The 22556-nt window shown below is 41.5% G+C and overlaps 4 protein-coding genes across 4 annotated transcripts; 1 reads left to right on the top strand and 3 right to left on the bottom strand.

Annotated features, from left to right (window-relative positions):
• Window positions 1-663: 663 nt before the first annotated feature.
• On the bottom strand, window positions 664-8823 carry LOC143322951 (protocadherin Fat 4-like). The gene is made up of 9 exons (XM_076734421.1): window positions 5457-8823; window positions 5262-5363; window positions 4566-4867; window positions 4373-4458; window positions 4096-4272; window positions 3898-4025; window positions 3586-3803; window positions 3240-3498; window positions 664-3122 (listed from the first exon to the last, which is right to left on the bottom strand). Exons 1-9 carry the CDS (start codon window positions 8776-8778, stop codon window positions 1708-1710), a joined length of 6009 nt encoding a protein of 2002 aa, XP_076590536.1. The 5' UTR covers window positions 8779-8823; the 3' UTR covers window positions 664-1707.
• On the bottom strand, window positions 8811-13593 carry LOC143323340 (protocadherin Fat 4-like). The gene is made up of 8 exons (XM_076735152.1): window positions 13539-13593; window positions 12959-13300; window positions 10847-11760; window positions 10575-10749; window positions 10301-10481; window positions 9900-10150; window positions 8890-9785; window positions 8811-8825 (listed from the first exon to the last, which is right to left on the bottom strand). Exons 1-8 carry the CDS (start codon window positions 13591-13593, stop codon window positions 8811-8813), a joined length of 2829 nt encoding a protein of 942 aa, XP_076591267.1.
• A 2969-nt stretch (window positions 13594-16562) lies between these two features.
• On the bottom strand, window positions 16563-19313 carry hmgb1b (high mobility group box 1b). The gene is made up of 5 exons (XM_076735726.1): window positions 19073-19313; window positions 17733-17888; window positions 17481-17626; window positions 17226-17400; window positions 16563-17138 (listed from the first exon to the last, which is right to left on the bottom strand). Exons 2-5 carry the CDS (start codon window positions 17877-17879, stop codon window positions 17001-17003), a joined length of 606 nt encoding a protein of 201 aa, XP_076591841.1. The 5' UTR covers window positions 17880-17888; window positions 19073-19313; the 3' UTR covers window positions 16563-17000.
• A 1035-nt stretch (window positions 19314-20348) lies between these two features.
• tex26 (testis expressed 26) lies at window positions 20349-22173 on the top strand. Its single transcript, XM_076736078.1, is given in 7 exon segments — window positions 20349-20460; window positions 20672-20756; window positions 20859-21021; window positions 21128-21284; window positions 21440-21610; window positions 21720-21907; window positions 22010-22173. Coding segments are annotated over 7 exon segments (885 nt in total). The 5' UTR covers window positions 20349-20447; the 3' UTR covers window positions 22118-22173.
• The last annotated feature ends 383 nt before the right edge of the window (window positions 22174-22556 follow it).

Below are 22556 nucleotides of genomic sequence, written 5' to 3'. Positions count from 1 at the left end.
ACAGTATGTGTTGGTCATAAAGGTGCCATGGAAGACGAGAGTTTTTTATTTAACCGTTTAGTTTGCTTGAGAGAAATTTTTAACCTTTTATTTGTTTTTTGTTTGACCAGGGTGATCAACCACAGACATTCACTGTTAAGTACTGTCAGAAAAACAAGAGCTAGATGGAATTTTCAAGCTGATATTCCCTCAGATTTGTGGAACAAATTGTAGACCAAAATCAATAAATTATTTTCTTAATACATGCAAATATATAAATGACAGAAGCTCAACTCATTGTTATTAACTGAAGATGTTATTTCAATGTTTGCAGTTTTACTGTGAGCTCTACTGGAGTTCATGTTTAATCCATCGCAGTTATTTTTGTTTCAAAATGTGCTTTTATGTCTTTATTTTCTGCAAATATTTGTGTATTTGATCCAGCTTTTTAAGTTCAAATGAACATGCAGAGTAAAACTGAGACAGAACGACATCGAGTGAGTAGAGGCAGAAAGCAGAATCCTCCTGCTGATACACTGATTCAGCTGAAGGTCAAATCGAATCTTTTTTCTGGCATCAATCCAACTTGTATCTGTCTTTTGCTCTTGAAATGTAAAACTGTGATGGTCTGCATGCTTAAATGCAAAATAAAAACCACTCAGACTTAGAATAACTGTCGACGCGTTATTACAAATATACTGCAATTTATTCAAAATATGCATCTGGGAGATTTTCAACACTTCCAGAATATTATTGATTGTATCTGAGAAACTGATATGCAGGCTGATAACACGGACATTGTAACACAGTGAAAACTCTGAACTTTGCTTGAAAAACATCTTCACAATGTGGCGAACACTGCACAGCACTACTGTGTGTGTGCTGCAAAATATATACTGTTTAACAGAGCGCCTGTGAATGTAACCACAAATTTGCCCACTAGGTAGAGCCAAACCATCAGGGTATGCTAAAATAAAGTGTGTGGATGCAAGTCGACCCACATCTTATATTTTACATGAGACGATCATAATTTATCTGTGATTTTGGAGCAATGACAAGCACAACGATCATTCTAATAATCTGAAATTGAGACCATGCTATTCAGTAATTTAACAGTGTGTCTCCAGGATTTCATCCACAGCCGGCATGAATTTCAGGACACATGCCATTCTCCATTCACACTCCACAAGGTCACACTAACCTTAAACACAACTTGAATTTTCACAGTTCTGCACGCCTGCAAATGTGCATTGACACAATCTGTTGGTCTCTTTGGGAAAGTGCCATCCAACATCCATGTGTTTTTAAAAGTGCCATCCTCTAATGTACAAGAAACTGCAAACAAAATCCTGAACACGCATGTATCAAATAATGCACATGGTGCTGAAGACAGACTGGGCATATAGAACCGTTAGTGACATAATGGATATTTTTAGTGTGACATTTACATTAAACACTGTTGTCTTCACATGGTTTCTATACATTTAAGCATCATAACCAGATACTCGATCCTCTGCTGCTCTGAAGATGTAAAAATAAACTTAAATCACATAACTCTTCAGAGAAAAACGGCAAATTGTGACTAATTCTTCATGAAAAGATCACAAATTTTGGTTTTGAGAACCATTTTATATGATTTACATTATTAATGAGATAAATCAAAATACTAAAAAATAAATATTTTGTATTTTTCCACCTGGCTCATTAGCTAAACCTATATAGTAACCATCAAATGATTTCCTCTATGTCACTTTGCATATCATAGCTATGACTGGGTTCACTGGGTAAACATGCAATATCCTCAAATACAGGCGCATAGCTGCTAAAAGGCAGGTGCATATTTAAATTTGTCTCCCATTGCTCAAACATACTGGAGGGAGCACTCTCAGCTTTATGCTGACCAGCAGTAGATTCAGAGGTGTGCTTGAAGAGTGAGCTGACAGGCAAGATGCCATGTTGTCTGAAGCTGCCCCCTGACAGGTATGACTGCTCATGTCTATATTTCCTGGCACTGATGATAGAAAGCTGTCCGCGGTCAGACTCTGCACCGGTGAATGTGCTGTCTGTTTCACTGTCAGATGAGACATCGATCATCGAGGTGGTGGGTCCGGACCTCAGGGATGCTCGATCTGACACTGTCTGCTCCAGTGGAGTGTTTAGTTTACTGATTTCTTCAAAAGTAAGGGACTGTACAGGTTCCAGGAACTCTGATTGAAGGAACCTCTTCTTGTAGCAAGGCGGGGCATGCTGGGTCTGCTCTGCACCAGTCTTAATCAACAATTTCTTTTTTGGACAAGCCACATTTTGAGACTTTGTAGGACTTTTTGCCCTCTCGTTACTGGAGCGTTCTTTCTTAAATCCTGCTAACAGCATCCTCAGATCCCCCCACCGTTTAGGTTCAGCTTTCACACACTTTGTGGTGTACAAATGCTTGTGCCAGCTGAGCTGCAGTGAGGTAGTGTCTGAATGAAATGCACTAGAGATGCTGCCAATTTCATAATACTCCAGCTCACTCTTTGGCACCGGCTGAATACTTGACAGACTAGCATCACGGTAAAACTCCACGCTCAACCTCTGCTGATCAGCAGTCATTGAATCATGTTGTTTCTCCTCTTCTGCAGATGCAGCACCTGTGAGCGTTTTGTTGTCATCAAAGCAAAATGCTACATTGTCCGTCCCTTGCTCTGTTTTCTGTGGCGAGCTATTACTCTGACACTTTGCATTGTTCCGTCTCATTCTGCAAAGGGCAACAAACATTACTATAATCACCGAAATGGATATTAGAGGGAGAATCACAGCTATGAGCCACAGAGGCGAGCTGCCCTTTGCCTCAGAGCATCGATCAGGGCTCGCTGTTGCAGAGATGCAGATATCACAGGCGTGGTCAGAGACATTATGTAAACAGATGCAGGACCTGCTCTGCACAGCAGGTCCACACCTCCACCGGTTTTGACAGTGTGCAGAGAGGCAACCCCTTCTGGCCGTGTCCTCCTCAGAGCAGGGGGAGGGGAGGCAGACCCCAGTAGAGCTGCAGCTAGACTGGAGTAGAGTCAAGCTCGGCCAGATGTCCACCATCGCACTGTGCCCACCCACAGGCAGAGTGTATCCGGTCACATTGAAATACTGCACACATCCAGTGAACCCTGTTGCAAAAGAATGAGGTCTATCAGTGTTAATTAAAGTGCTAGCTTAGCCATTTCATACAAGTTTACACACCCAGGTTGTATAGTTGTAGTCAGCAAATATTTCTGTAAACTGACCTGACTGTTGGAGCTTTGCACCTCCTGTTGGAGCTGCACCAAAAATAATCTTCTCCACACTAACAGGAGTGAGATCCATGCTTCGTTCAGTGCTGTTCAAGGCTGGTTTACCATCCAGAAGCAGAAAAGTGTTCTGTCCGTCATTGAACACGAGGAGGACATGCCAGACCCCGTCAGCCACGGGAGAGTCCACAATGAACTCTGACAGGTGTCCTGACTGTGTATCTTTGGAAGTGTACACAAGCTTTCTGCCTGTTATCTAAATTACACAGAAAAACAACAATTTTACACTTCAAACATGAAAACAAGATTAGTCAGTTTCTGGGTAAAAGTATTTCATACCTACCTTCAGCACGATGTATCCTGTCTGTCCACCAACAAACATTAACACTCCATCGTCTGGAGTCTTGAACTTGATGTTAATCACTGTTTGCTCTCTGGTGTTTTCCTCTTTTTCATCATCCAGTAATTCTTTCAGCAGGTAGTCTCTTTTGAATCGCTCCTTGATGACATACTCAATGTAGTCATTCCCATTAAATGCCAATACAAGCTCCTCTGACATTTCTGTCAAAAGAGAGAACATGGGAAAAAAATCAGCATTAAAGTTAAGGTGCAAATTAATCAATAATGAGTCGTGTACATTAAAAGGTATCTTTACCTTTGGCACAGTTGCTTCCAGTAAAAGGGCTTTTGCACTCACAGAAATAGTGAGACCAGTGGTCATGGCACATGCCGCCATTCTTACATGGGTTGCTGTGACATGGTGATGGTGTTACTCGAGGACACCTTTATGAAAGACATGTGAGTTACAAAGACAAATCATAATGTACATTGTGAAAGACTCTAAAATGGTTACCTATCAAGGATGTTATATGATGCAAGGGCCATTGAAGGTCTCAGCAGGATGCCATTCACACGAATGTTGCGAATACATCCAACAAAGTCATGGGTTTTTATCTGTGCAGGATGCAGTAGAATAGGTTCAAAAGTCCTCAGTCCTCCAAATGTCATATTACTGCCAACATCGAGTGTCCTGGTTGTAGATAAAGACAGAGAAAGGCAATCAGCATGGATTAAAAAAAGGGTAAAACCAGAAATGATTAATTATGGGAAAGTCATTACTGCATGAATACCTCTCTAAGCCTCTGCCATCACTGTGTGAAAAACAAAATCCATTGCTCTCGACATCTGTGCAGTTGTCCACTTGCAAAGAACCCATCTGTTAATGCAAACAGTGCCACATTGGTTTTTTCACATTCACTTCTCTCATTTCCAACTTAGAAATTCCAGCTGATTAACTTTGTGTATGGGCTGTTTAAAACTCACATTGCCAATCCTCCTGGCAGTGACACTGTGGAAATACCCATCGGCCACCTGTTTGATTGTCTGCACCCCCATAGGTCCTGAGCCCAGGTCATAAGAGAGATGCATGGCTCCATCCAGGATCTCCAGTGCAAAGAACTCCCTGCTGGACAGTCCTCCAGGGTTGTACAGGAGCAGGGAGTTCTTCTGCACAGTTGCAAACTCCAGAGAGATTAAATTAGTCCTGCGGTCCAATACGGGAAACTCCATGAAGGACAGCTCCTCAAAGCCATAACTATGCTCCTCGCAGTGGACTCCGCTGACTCCTAAAATAACACATTTTAATAGATAAGTTATTTTCGGTTGAAGCTTGGAAAAGCTAGGGTATATTCACAAAATTTAAAGGAATAGCACAAATTAAGTTCACTGTATTTACTTTCTTGTGTAAAGCTGCAGCTAAGAGTTGGTTAGCTTAGCTTAGCACACGCAGGGTGAAACAGCTAGCCTGGAAACAGTGGAGTATACTGGTGACCAGTGTCTCTTCATGATTTTGTTAATCGTGCTGGGTTGTGTCCCCCTGTTTCCAGCCTTTGTGCTAAGCTAACGTAAGCAGCTGCTGGTGAGAGTGTTATCAATGTTCTCATCTAACTCTACACAAGAAAGCAAATTAACATACTGTATTTCCAAAAAATGTTGATTATTTTCATGAGTTTTTCTCACCAAAGGGACAAGTACAAGAGAATCCTGTCTGTGAATTGATGCAGCTGCCCTGAACACAGGGGGTTGATCTACAGTGGTCTGTGAACTGCTCACACACTTCTCCTAGAAAAACCAAATAAAGCCCAACATTTAAAGACACCCCAGAACCTCTTTATGCAGAATAATGTGACTTTTTTTTAGTATACCAAAGTCTACCTTCAAATCCAGGCACACACTGACAGTGATATCCTTCCTGAGTGGGAAGACAAGTTCCTCCGTTTTGGCACTTCAGCTTCAGGCATTCGTCTACATCAGGAGAGCAGAGAGATCCAGAGAAGCCACTCTGACAGTGACAGTAGAAACCTCCTGGAGAATTCACACATGTGCCTTTATTCTCGCAGGGATTCACCTCACATTCGTCAATATCATTCTCACACAGTGTCCCGGTGAAGCCGACTGGGCAGGTACAATTAAAAACCTTCTTCTGCGGTGACACAAAAATGACCCCCATGCTTTCCAGAACAGCGACATCCTGGCTGATGTAAATGTTTTTGTTGCACGTTGCCCCATTTTGACAAGGGCTGGTGAGACACGGATCACTGGTGATGTGAGAAATGGTCACATTGCTCTGAGCCTCCAGTAATTTCTTATGGCCTGCAGAGATACCACTGGCTACCTCCCTGCTAAGATATTGACCATTGTAATTTTTAACCGCAGCCAATAAAAGGATTTCACTGCCAATCTGTTTGATTCCAAAAACATGAGTCTTAGAGGCCTGGAGGTTAAACAGACTGTCCAGAGCTTTGACAAATCTCAAATACTTATTAGACAAAAATTCTTCCATTGAGTGTGATGACACGTAGAAGAAAATGCAGCTGTCTATAGAAGCATTTGTGAAACCTTTGTAGTTTACATAGATGCTGTTGTTGACTGGGAAGTGAAGATGGTCTGAAGCTTCGATGGTGACATTAAATGTGGCCTCGCCTTGGAAAGGAGACGACCACAGCTCACATGTGCCATTAGCTATTGTAAACATATTAAGTGGTCCACTTCTGATGCCGCAGTTGAACGTATCAGACTCATCCTGATCCTCAGGATGGATGTTACCAATCATGCCTCCTTCGAAAGAACTGCCGAAATATTTCACCTCGATGAAGATATTTCTAGGCAATGAAGGGTTGTCGTTTTCATCCACAATCTTGATGCGGATCGTTGTTGTTGATGACAGCAGAGGGATCCCTGCATCCCTGACGGCCACCACGACTCCATATGCAGAGATTTGTTCCCGATCAATAGTCTGCGTGGTGAATAACACTCCATCAGGAGTCAGAGAAAAAGCAGTGTCTGTTGAAGGATTTATCAACCAATAAGTAAAAGGTCCTTGGTTTGGTGGCAAATCAGAATCAGATGCAGTTAATTTGGCAACAATGGTGCCCTGAGGCTGATTTTCCCTCACTTCAGCCTCAGTGAATGTGAGTTTGGGAGCATTGTCGTTGACATCATCGATAGTCACAATAACATTAGTTGTCCCAGTGGCTGGTGGAGAGCCATTATCAGTGGCTGTAACAGTCAAATTATAAACTGGCATCAGTTCTCTGTCAAGTGGAGAGTTTACTGAAATAACACCACTTGATGGATCAACGGCAAAAGAGAAGTTTGTGTTTCCGCTTTCAATACTGAAGAAGAAACTATTCCAGTCCAAGATGGAGTCTTCATCCAGAGCATTCACAGTTATCACAGATGTTCCAGCTGGGCTGTCTTCCGTAACGTTGGCCAAATAAAAAGCAGAGGTGAAGGTGGGTGCATCGTTTGTGTCAATCACACTGATGTGGACCAAAGCCTCGTCCACATCCATGCCAGTAATAACACCAGAGTTCTTCGCCAGAACTTTCAAAACTACCTGACTGTTGCCTTGTTTCCTCAAACTGCCAGATGTGTATATTTCTCCAGAAAGTTTGTTGATTTCAAAGCCCATATGTTTGTTTCGACCAAACATCAGGTAAAACACCTGACCTTCAGAGCCTTGGTCACCATCTGTAGCTGTCACTTTTCCAATCCTTGTTCCAACTGGTACGTTTTTAAACACAGAAAAATTAAATTCTCTTTTCCTGAATGTCGGTGTGAACTCATTGACATCTGAGATTTGGATGACAACATGCGCCAAACCAAATAAAGCGTGATCGCCAATGTTTGAAGCTTTGATTGTTATATCAAAGATCTGCTCTCGCTCGTAATCAAAGACATTCAAGGTGGTGATTGTGCCATTTCTTGAATCAATTGCAAATTTATCCACATGACCAGCAATAAGAGAGTAAGATATCTGTGCATTAGCACCTGAATCAGCATCAGCAGCCCTCATATTGAGGACATTTGTTCCAATTTCTGAGTTTTCGGGCACTGAAGTCTTATACTCTGAGGATGAAAATACAGGAGGATTGTCATTCACATCCATAACTACTATTGTAACATTTAACATTCCAGTTTTAGTGGCCCAGCCACCATCCATAGCTCTGATTTGGAGATGATAAATACGCTGTGTTTCAAAGTCAAGGTCTCTCATCAGTGCCAGCAGCCCTGAGCGTTCTCCTACGGAGAATGGTAAATATTTATCTTCTGGGGTAATGCAGTACATGATGGCAGCATTGGTACCATAATCCCTGTCTTCTGCTTGAATTTTCCCAATTACTGATCCTACTGACAAGTCCTCAGGGACAGAGAAAGTCACCTCTGGCTCTCCAAAGCTCGGAGAAAATTGGTTTTTCCCAGTAATTTCAAAAGTGATTTCAGCCTGTGATGATAAAGAGGGGGAACCCTGATCTTTTGCCATAACTAATAAAGTGAGAAACAAATTTGCGCTCTCCACCACACTTTGATTTAATATGACTTTCCCATTGTCCACCTCGATCCAGAAAAAATCAGATGCATTACCTCCATTCAAAACATATTCAACACCAACACTGCTGTTACTGACATCCTGATCTATTGCTGTAAATTGGACCACCTCAGTACCAACCGGCATGTGAGACGGAATAGCAATCAGAGGCTGAAAAGGTAAAAATACTGGTGGGTGGTAGTTACGTGGTTCTAGTCTCACAGTGACAGTGGAATTACTGCACAGGGGTACTTTCCCAGAATCACATGCAATGACTGTAAATTGGAAGATTTCAAAAGCAGAACTTCGTAACATCAACGGCTGCTTCGTGTAGATTTCACCAGATGAAGCATTCACCCAAAACTCCTCATTTGCAGGTTCAATAACATACACAATCTCACAGTTTTGCCCAATGTCTGCATCTGTAGCAAGAACCTGCACAACGAATACCTCTTTATTCTTTGTTTCAGGGAGAACAGTGTAAGAGTCATTAGAAAATACTGGTCTATTATCATTGACATCTGAAATAACTATAGAGACATCAGTGCTGATGCTCCACGCTGAATCATTTGCATTGACTTTCAAAACATAATGATCCTGCATCTCCCTGTCCAGAAGTCTTGCGACAGTGAGGTAGCCAGTGGCAAAGTCAATATTAAATGGCATATCATCACTTTGGTCAATTATGGAGTAATTAATTACTGTATTGGCACCTGTGTCGTCATCCGTTGAGGTGACTCGTATAACTGTGTGTCCAATAGGAGAATCCTCAGGTACCTCTGTGAGAAAAATCTGTGAAAAACGAGGCGCATTGTCATTTCTGTCTAAAACAACAACAATGACAGTTGCTCTGTTTTTATGAAGAGGGTTGTTTAGTTCTGAAGCTTCAACTGTTAAATTGAACTCAGGCACATTTTCTCTGTCTAAACTTGCAGTGGTGCTCAATAAACCATTTTCAGGGTCGATTGTGAAAAAACGATCAGTGTTTCCATCTGTTATGTTGTACTGCACTGCGCCGTAACTGCCTGTATCAGCATCAATTGCAAGAACATCGCAAACCCAGGATGGTGGGGAGTTCTCAAAAACCTCACACCTGTACTCAACTTGGGTGAACTGAGGGAAGTTGTCATTTGCATCGCTGATGTTTATGCGAATTTCTGCAAATGATGAGAAAGGAGGCGAGCCAGAGTCTCTGGCTTCCATCAACAAAGTAAACTCCTTTTTGGTCTCATAATCCAGGGCGTTCTCCACTGTCAATGCTCCACTTAATTGCTCCACATGAAACATGTCTTCAAAGTTTCCAGAAGCTAGATAAAAAGAGACGGGTTCAGCTCTGATGCTCGCTGCAGAGACAACCGCCACCAGTGTTCCTACTGGCTCGTCCTCAGAGAGAGAATATCTCAGAACATCCACATTCATCTCTGGAAACTCGGAGACGTTCTGAAACCTGATGCTAATGGTGGTGATGTCAAATTTAGGATTTTCTCCAGCATCTTCAACATATACATTGACAATAATATCTTCTGTTCTCCGGAGAGCACTTGAAGTGAATACAGTGCCGCTAACTGGATAGATGGAAAACGGATCTGAACTTTGTCCATATAATGAATATTGTAGTTCTGCATTCATCTCAGTATCTCCATCTGTTGCTCTTACTGCACAAATAACTGAACCTGTTGGAAAAAAAAACACAAAACACAAAAAAAAAAGAAAACTCTCAATCTTATCTCAAGTTCATTTCATCCACGATATCCAAGAACCATCAAGGGGAAGAAAAAAACTCTCACCTGGAGCCATCTCAGTGGGCACATAGGCCACATATGGGCTGTTCATAAACTGGGGCCAGTGGTCATTGATATCCCCAATGAGCACAGTAACAAGCACAGAGCTTGACAGAGGCTGAGTCGGATGTTTATCACTGCCAATCACCATCAGCCTGTAAATGGCCACTGTCTCCCTGTCCAGGACATTGGTTGTAAACAGCTCTCCAGATGTTTCATCAACAGCGAAAGGCACATCGAGGTTCTCCATGAAATACCTAAAGGAGAGTCAAAATATGCAACAGCCTTTCAGTGTATTAAGATAAAGTAAAAACCAATTATGCAGTAATTTCTCAAGTATACATTATAGACAGTAGCTCTCAACATTGCTCTTAAATGTTCAGTGACTTTTTGATGTGGCATTTTACCTTATTTCCCCATTGACACCCTCGTCAACATCAGACGCCATCATCATGGCAAACACAGTGCCTGTAGGACTGTCCTCAGATACTATGGTGTTGTAGACTTCCTCAGTAAACTCTGGACGGTTATCATTGACATCATCCACCATGACATGTACGGTTAGAGTACCTGTTAGAGGTGGCCAGCCTTCAAATGGCAAATAATAACAAATTATCAAAGTGTTTGACGTGACTCCACAGAACAATGTATTGTAAATGTTTTAGCTTTGGCCTGATTCACCTGAATCAACAGCAACGATGGTGACGAAGTACAACGATTCCCTCTCTCTGTCCAGGCTGTGTAAAATTTGAAACATGCCGCTGGGGGTGATGGAGAACAAACCATCACTATTTCCTCTCTGTATGAAATACGTGAGCTGGCTGTTGATGCCTAAATCTTCATCCAATGCTGAGACCTGGTTAAAAAAGACATAAATGATCCATAAATAAGCATCAAATCATTCTGTAACTCAGCATTCAATGAACTCTTCAGTGAACAACAGCCAGGAGCACCTGATGTGTTAGCTGAGAGGGGTCCTCCTCATTCTCCGTTACATGTATGGTGAGCGTTTCTGGAGTAAAGAGGGGTGTGAAGTCATTGGCATCCAACACTGTGACACTGAAAGCAGCAGTAGCAGATCTGGGTATCTTCCCCTGATCTACAGCTGTTATGATTAAAGTGTAGTTTGACTCCTTCTCCCTGTCCAGTTTATCCATGACTGTGACGTCACCTCGCACCGTGTCAACCACAAACGGACTTGGCCAGCTCAGTCCGTACCGCACTTGTCCATTTGTCCCGATGTCAAGGTCAAGAGCCTGAACCTGAAAGAGGCTCGTTCCTCTGGGGATATCCTCTCTGACCGTCAGGCTGTAGGTGCTTTGTAAAAACTCAGGGTCGTGGTCATTCGCATCCTCAACATACACCGTGAGATTCATAGAGGTTGCCATCCTGGGTGAGCCTTTATCGGTGGCAGTTACAGTAATAGTCAAGGTATCTACCTGTTCTCTGTCTAATGTCTCCTCCAGGTATATTTTTCCACTTCTGTTATCGATGCTAAACACATCACCAGAAGTGCTGGTCAAATAATATAAAACTTCCCCGTTGGATCCAGTGTCTTCATCCTCAGCATGTACGGTCATTATAACAGAGTGACGCGCAGTGTCCTCTGGTATACTGATTATTTTGGCTGATACAAACAAGGGAGCGTTGTCATTGACATCACCAATCACCACAACAACATGTGCTGTGCTGGTGAGCTGTGAAGACACAGGCTGGATGCAGTCATTGGCTGACACAGTCAGATTGTAGACGGGTTGTCTCTCCCTGTCTAACTCTGTGTTCAGGCACAAACTACCAGCTGGGTTAATGAAGAACACTTCCTCTTCATCTCCAGCAGCCACTCGCAGTTTCAGGTCTCCGTTGCCACCTGACAGAAACAATATCACAAATGATTTCTCATAATGGCCTTAAATAGAAAATCAAGGAATGAAATGTTGCACTCTGGACACACTAACAATAAACGCCTGTTTGCTGCAAAGTGCATATGTAAATGATGTATTTCAATCAGGGATTCATTAGCAATAAACAAAAGAGGCCAAGAATAGGAATTCACTGACAAAAGGGAAAACTAAAATGTGCAGACTTGCCTCCAACTAAACACGAGATTTTCAAAAAGCAGAAAAACACAATCAAATAAATAAATAAACAATAATAAAGAAGATTCATGTCTGGATTCGACTTGCCAAATGTTACATGTGCTGCCAAGAAATGTGTGAATATTAATTCTGCCTTTTAACACTCAGAACTTGGAAGCTTTAATTTTCACACTCATCCACGCTTTTCTTCACTCTGGACATGCAGACTGAGTTTGATGCTTACAGGTCAATCCAATTAATGGGGCAACATTTTTTGTTACTATCAATTTTATAGCTGTGATAAAGTGAAAGATGAGTTTGAAGCTAATTGCAGAAAGTGTAAAACTTTTGGGAAAAAAATCCTATCATACCTAGCTATAGCATCTCATTAGCTTTGTCTGAACCATGCAATTCAGTGAGGACTGTCGATTTGACCCCCATTAATTGCATAGACCTATAAATCCCCAGCTGGAGCAGGCTGTGGAAAAGAGGACAGAAAATAGATCCTGTATTTGTGGTAAATGTGTAAATTCTGAATAGGCTTCATTCATGTAAAAATGACAGCTTTCCTTCACATTAAACAAATAAGTTTTTTACTTTACTTTCTTTTTTGACTTCAGCACAGAACAATAAAAACGTGTGTACTTTACCTATATTCAAAGTTAAATAAACTGTATATTCTCTCAATACAATGGATTTCATCAACAATGCTTCACATGGTTAAGGTGCATCAGGCTGCCCTTAGGCCTGTACTAGATGCAAGGCCAGCTCCTCAGTCATGGCCACTGGAAAATCAGTCATAGGAAGGAAATTGCATTTCCCACAACTTCCCACCACCACCAGTGTTTTGGTATTCAGTGCTGCTGTGCAATGTTTTGATCCTTTTGGGGTTCTCACTGACTGTTGTTGACACCTTTGATTAATAACTACTTTCTAAAGATGCATGTGTGGTAACATCTGCAGAATGCTAAATTCCAATCCTGCACTTACCTTCATCTCTATCTGACACATTCAAGGACAGGAAGCAAGTGCCAACCCGTGCGTCTTCCAGCAGTGACGCAGAAAAGGTCTCCTGACCGAAAACAGGGGGGTTGTCGTTCACATCCAACACATTGAAATACACCCTGACACTGGATACCTGTGAATCCCCCTGCTGCGCCGCCACAGTGAGTATATAGAAGCTTTGTGCCTCGAAATCCAGGCTGCGGGATAATAGGAACTCCCCTGAGAGGGGGCTGAGGAGGAACAGGTTCTCCCCATCATCCTCCTGCACTGCATATGTGATAGGCGTGAGAGTCTCAAACACTGTTTCCACCTTTCCCACAACTGTTCCTGTCAACACATGGATAATGCATAATCACTGGGTGATCTAGGGACTGGAATGAAAGGAAAACATTTTGCTAACATTACTGTCCAAAACAGAAGGCCTTCAACTATCCTAGAAATGAGGATAATATAGATCTAAACGTTAAGTAATATTTCAAACTATCCTGTAATATTCGAATGAACTGTAATAAAATATTTGTGCCTATTTTGAATTGGGAGAGGCCTTGCGGCACAGATGACTAACCTGGTACTGTGTCTTCTTTCACTTCAAATGAATAAACTGTTTTGGAGAAAGCCATCTGTGTTCGCCATCTGTTATGAGAGCGTAAGCTGACTGTGCCATGCTTGGGCACAGCATCAATAGATGTGTAATACCAGGAGGGAAGCGTATGCTGCCCTGAGACGATATCTGCAAACTGCCTCTTGCTGCTTGCATTCGCTGTGTTTCCAGATGAAGGTTCGTGAGAGGATGTCGTGTTAAACACCTGAGGAACCAAATAAACTAATGATTCTCGGTTTCCTGTGAAAGTGAAATGTGCATCAAGAGGCAAGCTTTGAGGTTTTTAAGTAAGTAAAAACTGTAAACTGTAAGCTGTAAACATAAATTGTAATCAGTTATCTAAAAAAAAAACCTGCTTTCATGGCTGCAACATATGAGCGAACAGGCCAACTTACCAGAAAATTCAACAAAAAAACTGTGCATATTCTCCACTGTCCAGTTGGGTCCATTATAAAGTTTACTTCCTGAGAGCCTCTCACTTGGTCATACTTGAAAAATCAAGTGAGAGAATAAGATCCGAAGCAAAACAAAACGGACTCTGCAGTAAGAAGTAAAGTCCTGGAAACTGCCCAGCATTACCTCCACACAAGACCAACAAATGGAAAACCATAAAAGCTGTATCCATAGTGATTACTCAATCTCCTCAGCTTGTAATCCTGACTGACACGCCCCTTTGACATCACTCTATGCAAATCCTGAAGCGGAAAAAAAAAGCTCTTTTGGGCCTGAAAAATGCAGCAGATTGAAAGTTTGTGGTTGCTATACGTGTTTGAAAAGGAAACATGCCTCATCATCATTCAGTTAATTAATCCACATGCTCCTGCTTTCTTTATAAAGTTAACAAAAATCCTGGGAAATAAAAAAGAGTAATAATATATAGCTCTATGTTTTGCTGAATCAGCCTGTTTTATATTCTCTCCATGGATTCTGCTATTGAGGTTCCTCAATGCAGAGATGAAATGGACTCTTTGAACAGTTGCCTCCAGTAAGGTGACCTAGAGGGAGCCTTTCTTGCTGCATGTCAGACGGGGGGATTCGTTCAGACACTGCGAGGCGTTCATTCATTTGCTGAAAGGAGAGAAAAGACGAAAAAGAAAAAAAACGCTGCTCTGAATCACAGGTTTGAAAAGAGAGCTGACATGATACTGTAGCACTGAATGTTAACACTGAATTTAGATTCACAGACTGTACAAACATGAGCAAAACCAAACAGTTTCTTGGAGTAACTGTTTATAATCAATTAGTACAGCAATTCTTTTAAGTTTCTCTTGTATGAAAATCTAATTTCTGCCTCTTATAGGATTACATTTATGGTTTGCTGAGTTAATGTGACTATAGCACATAATGTAACTGATACACAGGGGAAACAGGACCACCAGTATTACTGCTTTTCCCCCATAAAAAGCTACTGATGTTAACAGCATGCAGGAACACTGGAGATGAAAGCCTGTTTCTGTGTTACACCCACTGAAAATAGACCACTGTGTGGTTTCATTCATTTTTGCAAACACTTTTAAGGAGAGATCAGCTCTTTGAAAGGCAAAGAGCAATGCTGCCGAAAAAAGCCCGATAAATGGACACGTGAACCCCCTTTAAGTGACTCTGAGGCCACCGTGACTGCGAGATTGTCTACAATTACACGCAGAGGGAACTCTATCCGGCAAAAGGATCACAAAAGGTCCCTCACAGGGCTCTCTGGGAAAATATGCACACAAAACACAAAAAGGACTGTTTTCTGGACAATTTGGTGAGACTAAAATAGACATGGTGCACTTAATTTCATGTTTCAGATGTCGTCAGTACAACTCAGCCAACAACTGGGATTCTTCCTCCTTTAGACACAGAAAAACACAACTGATTCTTACATGTGACTATTGTTCTTGTTGGTTCAGTGTATCCATGTCATGGATTGAATTATACCCTTTCAATAACATAACATGATGCATTGAAAGACAAACGATATATTGAGAAACAGGCAGGTTTACTGGCCTCCCTGAGGAGAAAAGACTGACTGCTGTGTGATTTAGGAGAGACGGAAATGTCCATCTCATGTTTTATTGCACATTATATGATAATTTAAGGGCTGTTCTCTTTAACTCATCATTTCTGATGAGTTCTTCTGGATGAATGATTATAGGAAGCTTCAGCTGTGTTTCAGGGAGGCAACCTTTGTGTATGAAGTTACCATCATGTCTTAAATATGTTACATAACTGCAGGTGTGTTATGGTGCCTTATAAGACCATGTGGGCTTTGCACACATATGTCCATGACACAATAACTCACTACACAGTGGTTTAAACTTTGAACTTCATTTAGTGTGCAGTGTATTTCATCACAGTGCCACCTTCTGGATTTAGGTTGCTCAAACTGCAGTCCAACTGACTGTTCAGTTAAATTTGGGAAAATGGCAGAAGCCTGGCAAAAGATCAAATCAAGCAGTTAGGTAACACACACACTTATTTCCAGGTAAATATGCAATAAAGCTGAAGGGCACTGATTCATTAACTCTTCCCAATCACACTTCATAGGCCGTTATCTTTAGAATCAATAATCTCTGCTGAAGCTCATAATTTTATCTCGCCATAAAGACATAATTGTGCTTGAATTATTTTCTGTTGCCAATTTTCCGTTCCGCTGGCCAAACATTTCCCTGAAGACAGCCATTTCTCCAGAGGCAGCTTCACTGCAGATATTAGCAACACATCAGACACTTAAATCTAGTTGATACCATTTTGCCGTTGAGTTTAAAATAGTTGCTTTGGACGATGCTGTCGAAGTCTAATTTGATGGCAGAAACGAGAACAAAGAGCCGTCATGCTGTCTTGTACTTATTCAGTTGTGCTGCCATCAGCCATACTGTTTAAATGAAAGTGTTTGAATTATTTATGTGTATACTTTCTGGGCTCCACGTCCGACAAGTTGGGTCTTTGATAACCGACTGGTTGTTTTCGAGATGTCGAGATAACACGAAGAAGAGCAAGAAAAACTTCTTATGAAAAACGACCTTTATTGAAGACATTCTTGAATGTCGACAGCTGCATTTGATATTAGAGTGGTATTCAAAGAATAAAAAGACATTGGGACATCACATAAAAAAATATTTTTCAAAATAAAGAAAAATACACTACCAACTCAGAAATCTCATTTTTGAGTTGCAACACCTAAAGACTAGTTACTTTCATACTGATTTGCAGTCCTTCTAAACTGTTACGTAATATGGCGAGGATAAAGAACTACCACTAGAAAATCTCAAACTTAAGATATGTAGTGTTAACTTTACAAAAAAAGGAGAATAACACTGTACATCTTAAAAACATTAAATATACACATGTTCTTGTTCAGTCTGACTTCAGTTTCGAGATGGTGAATTGAGTATATTGGGTTATATGGCATAAACAAAACTTCAGGTCCCATCCCTGTGCAATCTACTCATCGTCCTCGTCGTCGTCTTCTTCCTCCTCCTCCTCCTCGCCCTCCTCTTCGTCCTCTTCCTCATCATCATCATCTGCTGTGGCAGCTGATTCTGAATCCACTTTGCCCTTCGTGCGGTAGGCGACAATGTCCTGTGGAAACCACAATGAAGACGTTTTTAGTGAGTTAGGACCTCGAAAACTACAACATATGATTATTAAATGTCATAGTCCATTTACCTTGTCGTATTTCTCCTTCAGCTTGGCCGCCTTCTTCTCATAGGGCTGCTTGTCCTCGGCAGATGAGCTGTTCCACATCTCCCCCAGCTTCTTTGCCGTGTCCCCAATGGAGAGTCCAGGACTCTCACCTTTAACCTTGGGGCGAAAGTCAGCACAGAATAGGAAGAATGCAGACCTGTGGAGAAACAATGCGTCAGGGCTGAAGAAGTCATAATATAATTTGCATTTAGTGTCAAGAAAATTTATATTACATACGGAGGTCTCTTCGGGGCATTGGGGTCCTTGAATCGCTTCTTCTTCTGGCCCTTGGGGGGAATGTAATTCTTCATTTCCCTCTCATATCGGACCTTGTCTTGTTTGGCCATGTCTTCAAACTTGCCTTTCTCTTTCGGTGACATTGTCTTTGGGAAAATATAAATTGATTTTAAACAATCTGGAACATGTACAATGCTTGAAAGAACATGCTGGATTCAGAAAATGAACATATTTGACAGTAATTTATTCCACCTTCCAACGCTCTGAGCATTTCTTGGAGAACTCTGCAAAGTTGACAGAGGCTTCCGGGTGCTTCTTCTTGTGCTCCTCTCGGCATGTTTGCACAAAGTACGCATATGAGGACATTTTGCCTCTCGGCTTCCTTGGATCCTTTCCCATCTTGGATTTCTAAACAGAGAGAGAGAAAAGAAAAAATGTTAAAAGCGAAATCTATCCCAAGTCTACTCATACTGTTGCAGTGGCAATAAATATCCCCCAAATGTCTGCCTCTTGCTTTGTCAGTCCCATCTATTGTTTAAATCGGGTGGTGGGAGGGGGGGTGTCTGGTGTGACTGATAATCCTTTGTGTGTAGAGGCCAACATGATGCTTCTTTTAATATTACACATAAGTTAACCAGTACTTTACTTACAGCATCCATTCACAGTGATACAGTGCAGAGCTAGTGAAATACTGCACAGTGCGTTATAGTATCTAGCAACGTTAGCCTTCCGTAGACACAACGTATAGCTAACGGGCTTGGAACTGTAATATCGCCAGATGAATACATTAGCATGAGCTAGCTTCCACTGCCTTTGATTGTTCGCTAACTGTTAGCCATTATGGCTCCGCTTTTGCTTTGTGTGCTCTCGCTTTTCCCGTTAGCCTTTCAGCTAGGCTAGGCTAGCTAGTGCTAGCGGGCTGGCGCGCCACAGTGCTCATTTCATGATGACGATTATTAAAATGGCTGATTAAATTGCTAACAATGGCTAGCGCAGCTTTCTCACACCGCCCGTGCGTCTAGCCTATTAGCCGGCCTCAAACCTCACACCAATGGCCTATTTGGATAATTCAGAGTATTGGGTTTCACTGACAGCGGTCTGACATAAAGATGCTCCGCCTGTATCAACGCACCAGGGCTGCCTCAGCACCGCTGAACGTTAGCGGTATTAACCTACGTTCACCTTCTAGCTAGCGCTAGCTTTCCTGATAGCAACACGGCCAGACCCACCAGCCACCTTTGTCATGTTAAGATAGGAGACTATACGGGTTAGCTCGTCGTTGTTAGCTGACAAAACATTAGCCGACAACAAACTTACCCGACAGTAATAATTAGCTTGGTCACTGAATAATTTGTTTTGGTTATTATTTAAGGCCGCAGCTAATTTAAGCGTTAGGTAACTACGTAGCTAACGTTAAGCGAGGCACTGTTAAACATAAGCAGTGTACTGTTAGCATCTCATCCAGCCCAGTCATGCAACCAAACATATACAACGCCGATGTACACCGTGCAAAGTACACCGCAAGGCACCGTCTCATTCATACCAATACAAACTAGCCGCTTTGTCAGTAAGTCAACATTTCGTCTGCTTACCCCTACAGTGCTACAGGAGGCCAGCTGTACGTCTGCACGTCTCAAACAATGGGACGGGAAGCACCGTCAGTCTGCGGTCGTCTGGCAGTGAGGATCCCTCTGTGTTTATCCTGCGTGTTGAGCTCCGGCTGTCGGACATTGGCTGCTGTCAACTCCTTAGAGTATCTTATTGGACACTCGCTGCTTCAGTCACGCTTGTTACGCAGTTGGTTGTCCAAAACATGACGGGACGATGGCACTAAAATCGAAAGAGACAGTCAGGATGGGAAGCAAATGCAGGATGAGGATGAGGAGTGGAGAAGGTCAAACTACCCATATCCTTTACTTTAGAAAAGATAAAACAAAAGTGTGAAGTTACTAAACTATGTGTATTGTTTGCAGATTGACCATAAAGTTATGCAGGGTGGAAGAAGGCAATCAAAATTAATTGCTAAAATGGATGAGATGAAAATGCATGTGAATTGAAAGATGGAGCGATAAATTATTGAGTGATTTGATTAATTTAAAGCCAATTTGATGCATTATGAATGCAAAACCCGGAAAACGATGAAGCATGGCTCTGTTTTCATTGATTTAATCAAATCATCTTCAAATTAATCATATAAATTGACAATTTATTGCTTCATTTTTCAGTTCACAACCATTTTCATCAAATATTTTTTTGTTACTTCCACCACATATAAAGTAGTGCTATATATTTATAGCCTATTAGGTCACTGTATTATCTTGACAAAGCTTATTTTATTTCAGTTTCTATTTATTTTTGCAGGTTCAAATCAGATTTAAAGATTAAGAGTATTAGATGACAGCTTGAGTAGTAGTGAGTCTGTGAATTAGATTGAAAATAAGACATAAATTATCTGGAGGATTTACTTCACTGAAATATATCTTGTATCTCTATAAACTTCCATATTTGGGAGATATTCATATCATAAATTGCACATAGTCTAATTATTCCATGTGAATATAAAATGTTCAAAAGTAAAATATTTCTCTCAGAAATTTGACTTGATTACTTGAGTAACAGACATTACTTCAGTAACAGTCATGAATGAGGCATCGCTGGCAACCTTGAATTTTTAATGCATCATCTCCCCTGGTGATCAGCTCACAGTGGCCATTCAAATGTTGTAGGTCTCCATAACCACAGCACCTAGAAACATCCCACAGTGATCAGCTCTCTCTCTGTCTGACAAAAACAATACCTGAAAGCGAAACTTTCTAAGTGTTACACAACAGCTCGAATTTAGGATCTGCAGTGGTTAGTTACGTGTCTCAGCAAGTCAACCGTGAAGTGAACTTTCTTCTGGAAATGGAAAAGTTTTCATGACACCGAAAGCATCTCTAACACAAGGTACCAAAACAGTGGTCACCAATGGCAGCCAAAGGTAATGTTAAATTAAGGAAATATTAAGATTGAAAGAGACTTGTTAACTAACTAATGTTTTTTTCCTATCAGTTTTCCCCTGTTTAAAATAGATTACTCAAAGAGAAAGTGCACTCTGTTTATTACCTGCAGCCTGGAGTGTCTGGTGTACACCACACATGACATGGCTATAATTTATTGATAGCTGATGTTTTGTTTCGTTTTTTTTGTAGAGGGCAAACAGTGGTGGGATCCATATGAAACGTCTAACACAAGACATTTTGTCTACTGGCCAAACTCAGCTGCAGACATTCTGCCGTAAGTTCTATTTATGGGCTTCTGATTAGCATAATTTGTGCTTTTTGTGTGTGTGTGTCTGTGATGGTATGTAATTGTGCATCTATGTTGATGCATATGTAGGTGCCTGACGCCCACTTCATTTATAGACTCCTATTCAAAGTCTGGACCTTTTGGTTCAAGTGTGTACAATAAGGATTTTTGCTGGAAGCCAGCCTGTAAACCTGAATGCATTCGCACAGGAACAGCCTCAGGGCAGAGGAGAAACAACCCACATCCCAGTCAGGTTGGTATTTAGGCTGTGTTAGCCTCAATGTTACATTTCTAGTTGAATGCCATGCTTGACCTCTCACAGTGTATCGTAACCTTTAAGTCAAGCCATTTTTCTCAAGTCTTTCATGATGTGGAGGCTGCCCAGGGATGCAGCACAAAGCGCTGAGTATGTCGGCTTCCCTTGGAAATGTCCCCCGTCTCAGGGGGAGATCCGCAAGGCCTTGACAGCACAGTACCGCTCCACCTACAGATGTGACTTCATGAGTATGCCTCAAGGTAGGACAGGTCTGTTGGCTCAGTCTTGCGTTTCTGAAAGCATGTCAGAACAACTGAAGTGGTGACATTCAAGCATGCAGGCAGGTTGGAATCAAACCATCTTAATATTTCTCTCTGCAGCTTACTTTCCATTTGTTGTGGAACTTGTTTGACAGGATATGATCATATTAATGGTGCAGAAAGACGACTTGCACCTAAGCACAGCAGGCATGAAGTGCTGCCCTCCGCTGACACAGAGATGAGGGACAATTACCGCCAGCCAAAGCAAAAGCCTGAACTGCTGCACTACAGCAACACAGATCCTAGCAGAGCCTGTTGTGGCATAGGTACAGTACTGTGTGCTAAAGAAATATGATGTAAACACAGTAAAAACAGTACTTACAATTCACCAAGCCTAGTCATTTCTACCTCTTCATTATCTTCTGTGTGTTGCAGTTCCAACTGTTGTGCAAGGGCACATCTACACTCAGCAGAAAAGACCAGATTTGACTCATTATGACAGGTTTTGTGGAAAGAGAGTCACTAATGTCACACGCGAGCTGAAGTCTCTGCCGCCCCAGAAGCTGCAGCACTTACACAGAATTTTACCTGAGGAGGGTTAGCGTCAACTTATGCCTTTGATTGTCTGAGCGTTTTAACAGGTTGCTGACCGATTCTGGTTTTGGCAAACAGGTGGAGTTCATGGTTTGTGTCTTCTGGCTTTGCAGAAAAGGAGGCTGTAAAAGCAGATTGATGCTTGTCCAAACAACACGGAGGAAGTGAATAAACTTCCAGCAGTTGTGCTTAATTCCTGCTCACCACAGTGGATATCAAGGGGGTCAGGACGTCTGTGAATCTTATTGCTTACGTTTGTTTGTGTGTATTATTATGTCTGTTTTTTTTTTCTTGGAAGGGGTAAAAATGTAATGAATGAAATATAATATAAAAATAACACATTATAAATTAAAAGTGTTGATTTTCTCTATCATTTTTGTGTGGAACGTGTGTGTTTTAATTATTTTGTGTTATAATTAAACATCTCTGCCTGATGATAAGATATTTGTCTCCCTCCATGTTTCATCTCCCCCATATTCTGCTATCTGACATTATGCAGTCTGTTGGCAGCTTGATAACAGGACAGAATAAAACTCATTGCATTGATTTGATTAATCCTTTTTCTCTTTTGCATTATTTTCCAAGTCTATCCAGCAGGAATATTAATTATCTCTTTGTTTAATGTATTAATTCCCCTGGTAGTTGCAGTGAAAATGTGAAATTGCTTTAACATTAATG

This window comes from Chaetodon auriga, chromosome 7 (assembly GCF_051107435.1).
Source record: "Chaetodon auriga isolate fChaAug3 chromosome 7, fChaAug3.hap1, whole genome shotgun sequence".
Lineage (NCBI taxonomy): Eukaryota > Metazoa > Chordata > Actinopteri > Chaetodontiformes > Chaetodontidae > Chaetodon > Chaetodon auriga.
The sequence above is the reverse complement of the archived record's forward strand: the minus strand, read 5'-3'. Positions and strand labels throughout refer to the sequence as shown.

What these genes read in the sequence shown, in the direction of transcription:
- LOC143322951 (XM_076734421.1), bottom strand. Translation starts at nt 8,778, where the DNA reads ATGCCATTTAATATTGACTTTGCCACTGGCTACCTCACTGTCGCAAGA. An exon ending in GTGTGTGCCTGGATTTGAAG is followed by an intron (nt 5,364 to 5,456) that starts GTAGACTTTGGT and finishes TGGTTTTTCTAG; the next exon opens with GAGAAGTGTGTGAGCAGTTC. An exon ending in CAGGATACATCGTGCTGAAG is followed by an intron (nt 3,499 to 3,585) that starts GTAGGTATGAAA and finishes TGTGTAATTTAG; the next exon opens with ATAACAGGCAGAAAGCTTGT.
- LOC143323340 (XM_076735152.1), bottom strand. Translation starts at nt 13,593, where the DNA reads ATGGCTTTCTCCAAAACAGTTTATTCATTTGAAGTGAAAGAAGACACA. An exon ending in GAAAGAAGACACAGTACCAG is followed by an intron (nt 13,301 to 13,538) that starts GTTAGTCATCTG and finishes ATGTGTTGACAG; the next exon opens with GAACAGTTGTGGGAAAGGTG. An exon ending in TGTGTCAGATAGAGATGAAG is followed by an intron (nt 11,761 to 12,958) that starts GTAAGTGCAGGA and finishes TGTTTCTGTCAG; the next exon opens with GTGGCAACGGAGACCTGAAA.
- hmgb1b (XM_076735726.1), bottom strand. Translation starts at nt 17,879, where the DNA reads ATGGGAAAGGATCCAAGGAAGCCGAGAGGCAAAATGTCCTCATATGCG. An exon ending in AATGCCCCGAAGAGACCTCC is followed by an intron (nt 17,401 to 17,480) that starts GTATGTAATATA and finishes GTTTCTCCACAG; the next exon opens with GTCTGCATTCTTCCTATTCT. An exon ending in TGAAGGAGAAATACGACAAG is followed by an intron (nt 17,139 to 17,225) that starts GTAAATGGACTA and finishes TGGTTTCCACAG; the next exon opens with GACATTGTCGCCTACCGCAC.